The sequence below is a fragment of the Hypanus sabinus genome, chromosome 24 (assembly GCF_030144855.1).
Source record: "Hypanus sabinus isolate sHypSab1 chromosome 24, sHypSab1.hap1, whole genome shotgun sequence".
NCBI classification, from domain to species: domain Eukaryota; kingdom Metazoa; phylum Chordata; class Chondrichthyes; order Myliobatiformes; family Dasyatidae; genus Hypanus; species Hypanus sabinus.
Window position 1 is genome coordinate 12925406 of NC_082729.1, and position 12373 is coordinate 12937778.

At 42.2% G+C, this 12373-nt stretch overlaps 1 protein-coding gene across 1 annotated transcript in view; it reads right to left on the reverse strand.

Moving 5' to 3' along the window:
- Positions 1-12373, reverse strand: part of themis2 (thymocyte selection associated family member 2) — a 79594-nt gene that overhangs the window by 12263 nt on the left and 54958 nt on the right. The window contains exon 5 of the mRNA XM_059949294.1: positions 4535-4688. Within this exon, the coding sequence (XP_059805277.1) occupies positions 4535-4688 (154 nt within the window). The remainder of the gene's footprint in view (positions 1-4534; positions 4689-12373) is intronic.

Here is a 12373-nt window from a genome sequence, read left to right on the forward strand (position 1 = left end):
GGTGGGCAAGGAGGAGGTGAGAGAGGGAAAAGGGGATGGGGAATGGTGAAGGGAGGGGCCATTACTGGAAGTTTGAGAAATTGATGTTCATGCTATCAGGTTGGAGGCTACCCAGATGGAATATGAGGTGTTGTTCCTCCAACCTGAGTGTGCCCTCATTACAACAGTAGAGGAGGAAATGGAATGAAGCAGACCCAGAAGAAAAACAGATTGGATATGTTCTCTTTAAATGGCATAGTAGTCTTATTGTTCTAAATGACTTAGCTGTCTTTCAATATTTATTGCTCTGGAAAATAATTGGTGGTAATATTTTGTTCTCGGTGATGATACTGAGCTTTGAGCACAGAGGGGCTCTATTCATACAAAATAATGCTTGGCTGTACGTAGGTAGTTCTAAGAAACGGTTGTATAGCAAACAGGTCATGCCTATCTAGACTTTTTTAATGATCAGTGGAAATGGTTGGCACAGTCAGAGTTGACAGTGAGAAACTTCTTTCCCAGGCAATACCAGAGAGCATAGGTTTAGGGTGAGGAGTGCAAGGAGAGCAAGATCCTTAAAGTTCTTCCGGGAGTCAGGAATGTTGAACAGCCTTAATTCTAAGATTACAGTTTACTTTAGAGTACAAACATACAAGTACGAAGTAAACTAAGAGAGCTCAAAATGATGCTAAGAGGTGTATAGATGCAATGACAAAGGAATAAATAAGAAGCTAAGATAGTGCCACTGAAAATTCTATCACTTTTATAGAACCATATAACCATATAACATATAACCATATAACAATCACAGCACGGAAACAGGCCATCTCGGCCCTCCTAGTCCGTGCCGAACCCTTAATCTCACCTAGTCCCACCTACCCGCACTCAGCCCATAACCCTCCACTCCTTTCCTGTCCATATACCTATCCAATTTTACCTTAAATGACACAACTGAACTGGCCTCTACTACTTCTACAGGAAGCTCATTCCACTCTCTGAGTAAAGAAATACCCCCTCGTGTTTCCCTTAAACTTCTGCCCCCTAACTCTCAAATCATGTCCTCTCGTTTGAATCTCCCCTAATCTCAATGGAAACAGCCTATTCACGTCAACTCTATCTATCCCTCTCAAAATTTTAAATACCTCTATCAAGTCCCCCCTCAATCTTCTACGCTCCAATGAATAGAGACCTAACTTGTTCAACCTTTCTCTGTAACTTAATTGCTGAAACCCAGGTAACATCCTAGTAAATCATCTCTGCACTCTCTCTAATTTATTGATATCTTTCCTATAATTCGGTGACCAGAACTGCACACAATATTCCAAATTTGGCCTTACCAATGCCTTGTACAACTTTAGCATTACATCCCAACTTCTGTACTCAATGCTTTGATTTATAAAGGCCAGCATTCCAAAAGCCCTCTTCACCACCCTATCTACATGAGACTCCACTTTCAGGGAACTATGCACAGTTATTCCTAGATCTCTCTGTTCCTCTGCATTCCTCAATGCCCTACCATTTACTCTGTATGTTCTATTTGGATTATTCCTGTCAAAATGTAGAACCTCACACTTCTCAGCATTAAACTCCATCTGCCAACATTCAGCCCATTCTTCTAACCGGCATAAATCTCCCTGCAAGCTTTGAAAATCCACCTCATTATCCACAACACCTCCTACCTTAGTATCATCGGCATACTTACTAATCCAATTTACCACCCCATCATCCAGATCATTTATGTATATTACAAACAACATTGGGCCCAAAACAGATCCCTGAGGCACCCCGCTAGTCACCGGCCTCCATCCCGATAAACAATTATCCACCACTACTCTCTGGCATCTCCCATCTAGCCACTGTTGAATCCATTTTATTACTCCAGCATTAATACCTAACGACTGAACCTTCTTAACTAACCTTCCATGTGGAACTTTGTCAAAGGCTTTGCTGAAGTCCATATAGACTACATCCACTGCCTTACCCTCGTCAACATTCCTCGTAACTTCTTCAAAAAATTCAATAAGGTTTGTCAAACATGACCTTCCACGCACAAATCCATGCTGGCTACTTCTAATCAGATCCCGTCTATCCAGATAATTATAAATACTATCTCTAAGAATACCTTCCATTAATTTACCCACCACTGATGTCAAACTGATAGGTCTATAATTGCTAGGCTTCCTTCTAGAACCCTTTTTAAACAATGGAACAACATGAGCAATACGCCAATCCTCCGGCACAATCCCCGTTTCTAATGACATTTTAAGATCTCCGTCAGAGCTCCTGCTATTTCTACACAAACTTCCCTCAAGGTCCTGGGGAATATCCTGTCAGGTCCCGGAGATTTATCCACTTTTAAATTTCTTAAAAGCGCCAGTACCTCCACCTCTTTAATTGTCATAGGTTCCATAACTTCCTTCCTTGTTTCCCACACCTTAGACAATTCAATATCCTTCTCCTTAGTGAATACTGAAGAGAAGAAATCATTCAAAATCTCTCCCATCTCCTTCGGTTCCACACATAGCTGACCACTCTGATTCTCTAAGGGGCCAATTTTATCCCTCACTATCCTCTTGCTTTTAATATAACTGTAGAAACCTTTCGGATTTACTTTCACCTTATTTGCCAAACCAACCTCGTATCTTCTTTTAGCTTTTCTAATCTCTTTCTTAAGATTCCTTTTACATTCTTTATATTCCTCGAGCAATTCCTTTACTCCAGGCTGCCTATATCTATTGTAGACATCCCTCTTTTTCTGAACCAAATTTCTAATATCTCTTGAAAACCATGGTGCTCTCAAATCTTTAACCTTTCCTTTCACCCTAACAGGAACATAAAGATTCTGTACCCTCATAATTTCACCCTTAAATGACCTCCATTTCTCTATTACATCCTTCCCATAAAACAACTTGACCCAATCCACTCTCTCTAAATCCCTTCGCATCCCCTCAAAGTTAGCCTTTCCCCAATCAAAAATCTCAACTCTAGGTCCAGTCCTGTCCTTCTCCATAATTATATTGAAGCTAATGCTATTGTGATCACTGGACCCAAAGTGCTCCCCAACACATACATCTGTCAGCTGACCTATCGCATTCCCTAACAGGAGATCCAACACTGCCCCATCTCTAGTCGGTACTTCTATGTATTGTTGCAAAAAACTATCCTGCACACATTTCACAAACTCTAAACCATCCAGCCCTTTTACAGAATGAGCTTCCCAGTCTACGTGTGGAAAATTAAAATCTCCCACAATCACCACCTTGTGTTTACTACAAATATCTGCTATCTCCTTACACATTTGCTCTTCCAACTCACGCGCCCCGTTAGGTGGCCTATAATACACTCCTATCAGTGTTACTGCACCTTTCCCATTCTTCAATTCCACCCAAATGGCCTCCCTAGAGGAGCTCTCTAATCTATCCTTCCAAAGCACCGCCATAAGATTTTCTCGGACAATCTATATAGAGAAGGCAAGATATTCCTTAGAAAGGAATAAACTAGTTAATAGGCTACATAATTAAAACAATTGCATCACGTGCATAACGTGCTAATACTTAGCCAACGAAAAACGAGAAAGGTGATAAACAAGAGGAAATGTGCAGATGCTGGAAATCAAAGCAACACACACACTCAAAATGATCAGGACTGATGAAGGACTTCAGCCTGTAACTTCGACTGTTTACTCTTTTCAATAAGTGCTGTGTCTGGCCTGTTGAGTTCCTCCAGCATTTTGTGTGTGTGTGTGTGTGTGTGTGTGTGTGTGTGTGTGTGTGTGTGTGTGTGTGTGTGTGTGTGTGTGTGTGTGTGTGTGTGTGTGTGTGTGTGTGTGTGTGTGTGTGTAGGTGACAAACTGTTAGTTTAGCTGCTATACTGCTTTCTGCCAGTGAGTGTGAAAAATACATGAGTCTGTTAATAAATGCAAGTCGTATAAAAAGCATTATTGGAAAACAACAGTGGTTTCCAACAGGAGTAAGATGTTTAGAGGGTATCTTTTCTCCATCCTTAGACCGGTTGGCATCTGGGATGTTCGATGTGAGTGACAGAGGCAGAGACTCTCAGATCACTGAAGCAACATCTGAGTGCGTACTTGAATTGCCAAGGCATAGTAGGCTGGGATCAAATGCTGGTCAGTGGAATTAGTATAGATAACTGATGGTTGGCATAGATATAGTGGTCAGTGGAATTAGTGTAGATAACTGATGGTTGGCATAGATATAGTGGTCAGTGGAATTAGTATAGATAACTGATGGTTGGCAAAGATATAGTGGTCAGTGGAATTAGTATAGATAACCGATGGTTGGCATTGATATAGTGGGCTGAAAGGCTTATTTCTGTAAAGTAAGACTGACCATTATGATACATTAGGCAAAGTCATGATGAGCAGTGACTGGCTCAAGTGGCAATCATTGCCATCACAAGCTAACACAGAAATTCATCAACAAACTATTTATACAGCCAGCAAACTGAATGAATCCATTTGATATTAATTTGTTCTGCATAAAAACAGCTATCTTTTCCCAATTCAAACCAATAAAAGTATCACTTTTCAGCTTACCTTTAGGAACCTGAGGAGTTTTCTTTTTTACCCTTTTCTGGGCTTTTGCGTATTCATTAGGAGTAGCTTCTGCATGCTGCTTGGAAAAGAGTTTTCCCATTGGCAATGTCTTGCTCTTGGTGGCAGTGTTAGAGTTCGGACAGGCATATGATCTCTTTAATAAAATAAAAGAGTCACCTTTTAGACATATTCATCGTTTTACACACTCTCATACCTCATACTCTCATACCTCAAATTCCAAATCCTGGCTCATGTATGCACTTACTGCTCTTCATTTATCTCGGTTTTTGGTTATGTGCACATTTACACGCAGATAACTCAACCATGCTCCACACCTGTACATTTCAACATCAGCCACTTGTGAGTAAAGAGGGCAAGAGGTTCTGATTCATTTTTACCTTCACATTCTTTCTTTGATTTGGATTTTTCTAAGGTGTTCAGAATCAGAATCAGGTTTAATATCACTGACATATGTTGTGAAATTTGTTGTCTTTGCAGCAGCAGTACAATGCAATACATAACATTAGAAAAAGACTTGAATTACAATAAGTGTATATTTATATATAAACCACCCTGGATTCCTTGGCTGCGTAAGCCCAAGGAAGACGCTCTCAAGTCTTGCCAAACTTGTGAGATTGAGACGGCTGTCCCACCCCAAACCCCGGTTTGTGTGGATGCTGTGTAATTTGCTGCCGTGTTACAAATTAGTGCCGTGAAATAACAACCAGTACACTAAAGGGTTAGTGATGAATAACAAAAAGAAAAGGTCCCATTCTAATTAAACAGTTAAATGTGCACAAGTTGGAGCTCATCTTGAACTTCTCTGTCACTCACGCGCTGGGCCCTCGGTCAACGTGAAAGTACACGCCACCTTCCAAACGTCGCTCACAATCCATCTCGAACAATCTGGTCTCCCACCGGATCATATGCTGAGACTGGTTCTCCCCAGCATCTTCTCTCTTCATCCCCCATCGAACAAAAGCCCAAGACCAACTGTTTTGTCCCTCACCAAGAAAGCCTCCTCCTCATTCTACCATCCTGATTGGACGGTGCACATTCCTCGTCATCCTTATCTTCAACAATAACCTAAACAAGCTGACAGCAGAACAGACGGCTCCTGCAGCTGCTAAAAATGGAACACCTACAGCATAACAGTAAAGATGTGAACTAGGGCATTACATATATATGAAATAGTTAAATTAAATAAAGTTGTTCCTTTTCATGCCTTGTGGTGCATCAGGTGGCATTTTTGCCGTTTCCATAGCATTTGTCATTTTTAAAACTCAACTGATGCTTGACCCAGCAAGGATGGAAAGCGTGCAAAGCACTGGCCGGATTGGACCACAGGACTACTTGCCTTGAAGTCCAGTGCTAATGCCACTACATCATCAGCCAGCTTAAATTAAGTAAATAGTGCAAAAATAGAAACAAAAAAGTAGTGAGGTAGTGTTCATGGGTTCAATGTCCATTCAGAAATTGGATGGCAGAGGGGAAGAAGCTGTCTCTGAATCACTAAGTGTGAGCCTTCAGGCTTCTGTACCTCCTTCCTGACGGTAGCAATGAGAACAAGGCATGTCCTGGGTGATGGAGGTCCTTTTATATTCATATTTTATTTTATATTGATTATATTCACTGTTCTTCTAAATCGTTTATTTCTCATATTGCCTAAATAAGCCCTGTCCCTAAGATGCACACATAAAAAATGCTGGAGAAACTGAGCAGGTAAGTCAGCATTCTTTGAAGTGAACAAACGGTTATTGTTTCAGGCCGAGACCCCTTTTCAGGACTGAGAAGGAAGATGCCAGAATAAAAAGGTGTGGGGTAGGGGGAGAGAGTGGGGAAGGAGGATAGCTAGAAGCTGATAGGTGAAGCCAGGTGGGTGGGAAAGGTAAAGCGTTGGAGTGGAAGGAATCTGATAGGAATGGAGAGTGGACCAAAGGAGAAGGGGAAGGATGAAGGGAGCAACGGGGAAGTGATAGGCAGGTAAGAAGAGATAAAAAGCCAGAGTGGGGAATAGAAAAAGGGTTGAGGAGGGTATTTTTTTTAACCAGAAGGAGAAATGGATATTCATGTCATCAGGCTGGAGGCTACCAAGATAGAATATAAGGTGTTGCTCCTCCAACCCGAGGGTGGCCTCATCTTGGCATGAGAGGAGTCCACGGACAGACATGTTCGAATGGAAATGGGAATCAGAGTTAAAATGTTTGGCCACCCAGAGTTTCCACTTTAGATGAATGGCGTGGAGGTGCTCGACAAAGCGGACCCCCAATTTACCATGGGGCTCACCAATGCACATCGGGAGCACCGGACACAATAGACGGCACCAGCAGGTTTGCAGGTGAAGTGTTGCCTCATCTGGAAGGTCTGTCAATGTCTACAATGGAGGTGAATGGGCAGGTGTAGCACTTTGGCCACTTGCAGGGATAAGTCTGGGAGGGAGATCAGTAAGGAAGGACAAATGGACAAGGGAATCATGGAGGAAGCAATCCCTGAAGAAAGCGAAGAGTGGGGGGTTGGAAATAAAGATGTGCTTATGATAGGAGATAGCAGTTGTGGAGAATGACGTGTTGGATGTAGAGTCTCGTGGGTTTTAGGTAAGGACACCAGGAACCCCATCCCTGTTAAGGCAGCAGTGTGTGGATGGCTGAGAAATGGAGGAGATGTGGGTGAGGGCAGCATCAATGGTGGAGGAAGGGAAACCCATTCTGTGAAGGAGAAGGACATCTCTATACCCTATTTCCTGGGTTATTCCTTCTTAAACAAAGGAACAACACCGGCTCCTCTCCGCTCAAAGCCCCAGAATCTCCTCATTTGCCTCTTTTAGTAACCTGGAACAGATTCTATCAGACTGAGGAGATTGGGATGCTGGAAACTGGATTGACAAATGATATGCTGGAGGAATTCAGAGGGCTGGAGCAACATCTGCCGGGTGGGTGGTGGAGAGGTGGATAGGGAAGAAAATTCCTGATATAGTGTTTCAGCCCAAAATGTTGGCAATTCCTTTCCCCACACAGATGCTGCTCAACCCACAAAGTTCCTCCAGAAGAACGTTTGTTGCTACAGACTGGTGATCACATTGTTAAGCACCTGTGCCCAGTTCACAGGAGTGACCCGGAGCCTAGTTGTCTGCAGCTTTATTTCTCCGTTCCGCTTCCATTTGGTCGCTTTCAGTGGCTGTCTACACTGCTCCAATGAGACCTAATCCAAGCTGAAGGAACAACACTTCATCTTCTGTTGGGGTACGAGGCAGCATTTTGAATTTTGGAGCTTTAGATGACATGTTCATAAAGGACCCATTTCTATCAGCCACCTTTTCCCCCGGTCTTCTTGGCATTTCTTAGTATGCCTAAGCCACATAAACAACACATTACACAGCCATTGTCATAGCCGTCTGACCCATCTATCACATGGCTGAACTTTACCTGTCATGAACCCTTCGAACCAGCAGGTAGCGGCAGATCTTGCAACTCCTGAACGTCATTTAATTGGCTTTATTAGAGTTATTTAATGATGGTTCCACAACCAATGATCTCAATTCAAGGACACTTTATCTCATGTTCTCGTTATTTATTGCTATTTATTTGCATTTGCACAGTTTGTTGCCTTCTGCACTCTGGTTGATCTTTCATTAATCCTGTTATAGTCACTATTCTATAGACTTGCTGAGTATACCCACAGGAAAATGAATCTCAGGGTTGTATATGGTGACGTATATTCTTTGATAATAAAATTTACTTTGAACTTTAATGACTACTTTTATCATTAAGCTAACACTTGTGTTTTTTTGTGTTGCTCATTCTCGTTCTTACTAGTTTTTGATTTTGACACGCACGGGTTTCCTGGGTTTTAAGTTCTATTTGAGGTTATTCTGGGCCAGTGCTGATTGCTGACTCCTGGATTTGAGTTCTGTGTGTTCGAGCCCCAAGTAAATGAGCTCCTAGTTTGATTATTCCCTGTATTATTCTCCAAATAAATCTTGATTGTTAATTTCTACTATCGGGTCCTGAGTTTACTCTGCACCTGGGTCCGCTCGTCCGAAGATCTTTGTTCCACTCATACTTTCCTGCAAATTAGACCTAATTACTTCTCTCTTTCTCAGTTCTGATGAAGGGTCCCTCATCTGAAACACAAACTGTTTCCTCAAACATCGCCTAACCTGCCAAACTTTCCAATACTTTACATTTTCTTTTTTTGTATCAAATTGACTCAGGTTTTTTTTGTATCCTACCTGTATAAGCTAGCCTGCTGGGCAAATTGAGTCACTCTACTGTTAACAAAACAACATTGATCAAAGCAACATACACAAAATTTTGGAGGAACTCAGCAGCATCTATGGATGTGAATGAACAGTTGATGTTTCAGGCCAAAACCCTCATCATGTCTGATCAAGATGACCAAGGAGCTTAATGTATTTTGACACACCCATTTACAGGCATTCTTCCTCCCACACACACACCTTTTCCTCATCTTCTTACCTATTGAAGACTAACTTTCTCTCTCCCCCCCCCCCCCCAGAGCAGTCACAGCCTGGAGCAGATCAGACACCCTCATAGTGAATAGTACAGGAGTGTTAAAAGGCTACTCCTGTTCCACAACCAAGAGAAAATGTGCAGATGCTGGAAATCCAAGCGACACTCACAAAATGCTGGAGGAACTCTGCAGGCCAGGCAGCAACTATAGAAAAAAACATTTTAGACACAAACCCCTTGCCAGGACCGGAGATATAAAAAGCTGAGGAGTAGATCTACTGTAGTTGTAAAATAGTTAAATTAAATAAGTAGTGTAAACATTAGAAAAAAAAAGTGGGGTAGTGTTCATGGGTTCAATGTCCATTCAGAAATCGGATGGCCAAGGTGAAGAAGCTGTTCCTGAATCACTGAGTGTGTGCCTTATGGATTCTGTATCTCCTTCTTGATGGTAACAATGAGAAGAGGGCTTGCCTTGGGTGATGGGGGTCCTGAGTGATGGATGCCACCTTTTTGAAGATGTCCAGGATACTACTAAGACCCACTACCCACCCAGCCAACACACTTTTTGTCCCACTTCCCTCTGGGAGAAGGTTCAGGAGCTTGAAGATTTGTACGGCCAGATTTGGGAACAGCTTCTTTCCAACTGTGATAAGATGGCTGAACAGATCCTGACCCGGATCTGGGCTGTACCTTCCAAATATCTGGACCTGACTTGCACTACCTTACTTTCTCTTTTCTATTTTCTAATTATGATTTATAATTTACATTTTTATTATATGTATTTCAATTTGTACTTCAGGGAGTGCGAAGCGCAGGAACAAATATCACTGTGATGATTGTACGCTCTAGTATCAATTGTTTGGTGACAATTGTTACGCCTGCAGCCCCCTCCTTTGTGAGAATCACAAGATCACTATTGGGTTGGGTCAGGAGACCCAGGAAATGAGAGAGAGACGTGTGGAATGTCTCGTTCCCCTGGCAATATAAAGCTACGGGACACGGCCATTGTCTCTTGGAGACGAACTTGTGGATTGAAATACTATGCTACGTGGAAGCCCTCAGGGAAAGTGGGCTGGTTGAGGGAGGGATTACATCACCCCCAACCTGATTGACATCTGAGATCCTGTGAGTCAGGATAAAAGAGGGTCAGTGGGAACAGTCCCTCAGACACACCAGAAGAAACGCTAGCGATCCCATAATAGCGGAAGCCATTGGAAGGAGGCCAAGTGCGTTCAGTTCCGTTTGCCTGGAACTAGTGGCTTGTACCACGGGGAACAATGGGGAAACCAACTCCCCCTGACTCAACGGATTGGCATCATCAAAGAACTGGGCAAGTTTAACCCGTCTCTCTCTTAAACCCAAAACGCTGCAGCTTGAACGAACTAACAGTGACTTCTATATTTCCATCGGACAATACATTATCCCCTAGACAACGATAGAGCTATTTCGTATTGATTATTATTATACCCGCACTTTTAGATTTAGTATTGATGACGTATATTATCTGTATGTTTGCATTAATCTTATTTTTGTGCCCCTTTATCAATAAATACTTTTAAAAATAGTGCCATCAGACTTCAACGGACCTCTCTATCTTTGCTGGTAAGTGACCCAGTTACGGGGTTACGTAACACAATAAAGTATAAAGGTTATGATGGAGCTAAGTTTACAATTCTCTGCAGCTTACTGTGATCCTGTGCAGTAGCGCATCCCCCTTCCCTCCATACCAGATTGTGATGCAACCAGTTAGAATGCTCCCCACGGTACATCTGTAGAAACAAGGCTGAAAAATGGAGGAAAAGAACTGAATAAAGGAGGAAGAGGGAAAATAAATAAGGGGCAATTGAAGGAGAAGTGAGAGACAGGCATATCCTTGAAGGAGAGAAATGGGAATGCAAGAATAAAGGTAACACTATAAGCAGGCCAAATATTATTTTGCATGCACCTAATGAAAATGTTGATGTCTAATCAAGTACAGAAAAACGTGAGCCTCAGACTCACTTTGAGTAGCACAAACATCACCCAAAATAAATTTGTGGTCAGTCCTTTGTACTGTAAGTTTAAACCACAAAATTTCACAACAAGATGGAGAGATGTCTCTACCAAAGGAGTATGAGACACTCCTTCCCTCTGCTAGCCTGCAGGTCTCCCTTCAGCAAGGAGTAACACCTGCTTAGCTCCCCAATTAGGGTCATGTGAAGCCACAGGAAGAGGTGGTGGATGGTCGTACGAGCAGCTGGTGCGTATCACAAGTCCTGGTTATGCGACCACTGATGCCGGACAAACAATTTCTGAAGAGTACTGGTAATGGCTGGGGGTTGGGGGTCACCTGACTTGTAAAGACTCTGCCCAGAAGATGACAATGGCAAACCACTTCTGCACAAACATTTGCCAAGAACCATCATGTTCATGGAAGGACCATGATCGCCCACGTCATACGACATGGCGCATAATGATGATGTCATACGACATGGCGCATAATGATAATGATGAGTTTCTATAGCCTTTTTAAAAAACAAATCACCCAATTTCTGTGGTTTGAGTAGGATTTGCCAACACAATTTACCCACCTTTAAGAACAAAGGAAAGTCTTTATACAGAATTTGAAGAAGAGAATCTTTCTCTTTGCCCTATTCATCCTTTCAATTAAATCATCCTAGGCGCACACAATGTTTCTAGCTATCACCAATGAAATTCCACCGAGATGCAACACTGAGCGTCATAGGAAGTCATTCCTACCTGAGGCCATCAAACTTTACAACTCCTCCCTCAGAGTGTCAGACATCCTGAGCCAATAGGCTGGTCCTGGACTTATTTCCACTTGGAATAACTTATGAATTATTTAATTATTTATGGTTTTATATTGCTATATTTCAACACTATTCTCGGTTGGTGCGACTGTAACGAAACCCAATTTCCCTCGGGATCAATAAAGTATGTCTGTCTGTTAATAAAGAAAAAAAAGACACTCACAGGCATTATTAAGAATCAGTGAATCCTTAGTACAAAAGTGAAATTCAAAGGACACTGGAAACTATCGTATTATAAGAAATTTAATGCGGGTATAAACTGACTGTATATCAAGAAAGCAGCATCCAGCATTTAAGATCCTCACCATCCGAGACTTGCCCTCGGGGAGGTACAAGAGCCTGAAGACCCATATTCAATGACTCAGAAACAGCTTTTTCTCCTACCCCTCATCAGGTTTCTGAACAGTCGACTGATACTGCTGTGCTATTCATTTTTAAGGCTTTATATATTTATCTTTGTGCACTGCTGCTGAAAAGCAACACATTTCATGTCATACAAGGCAGTGATAATAAATCTGATCCAGGTCCTAACTGGACATTACAGACATTGTTAGACAGGC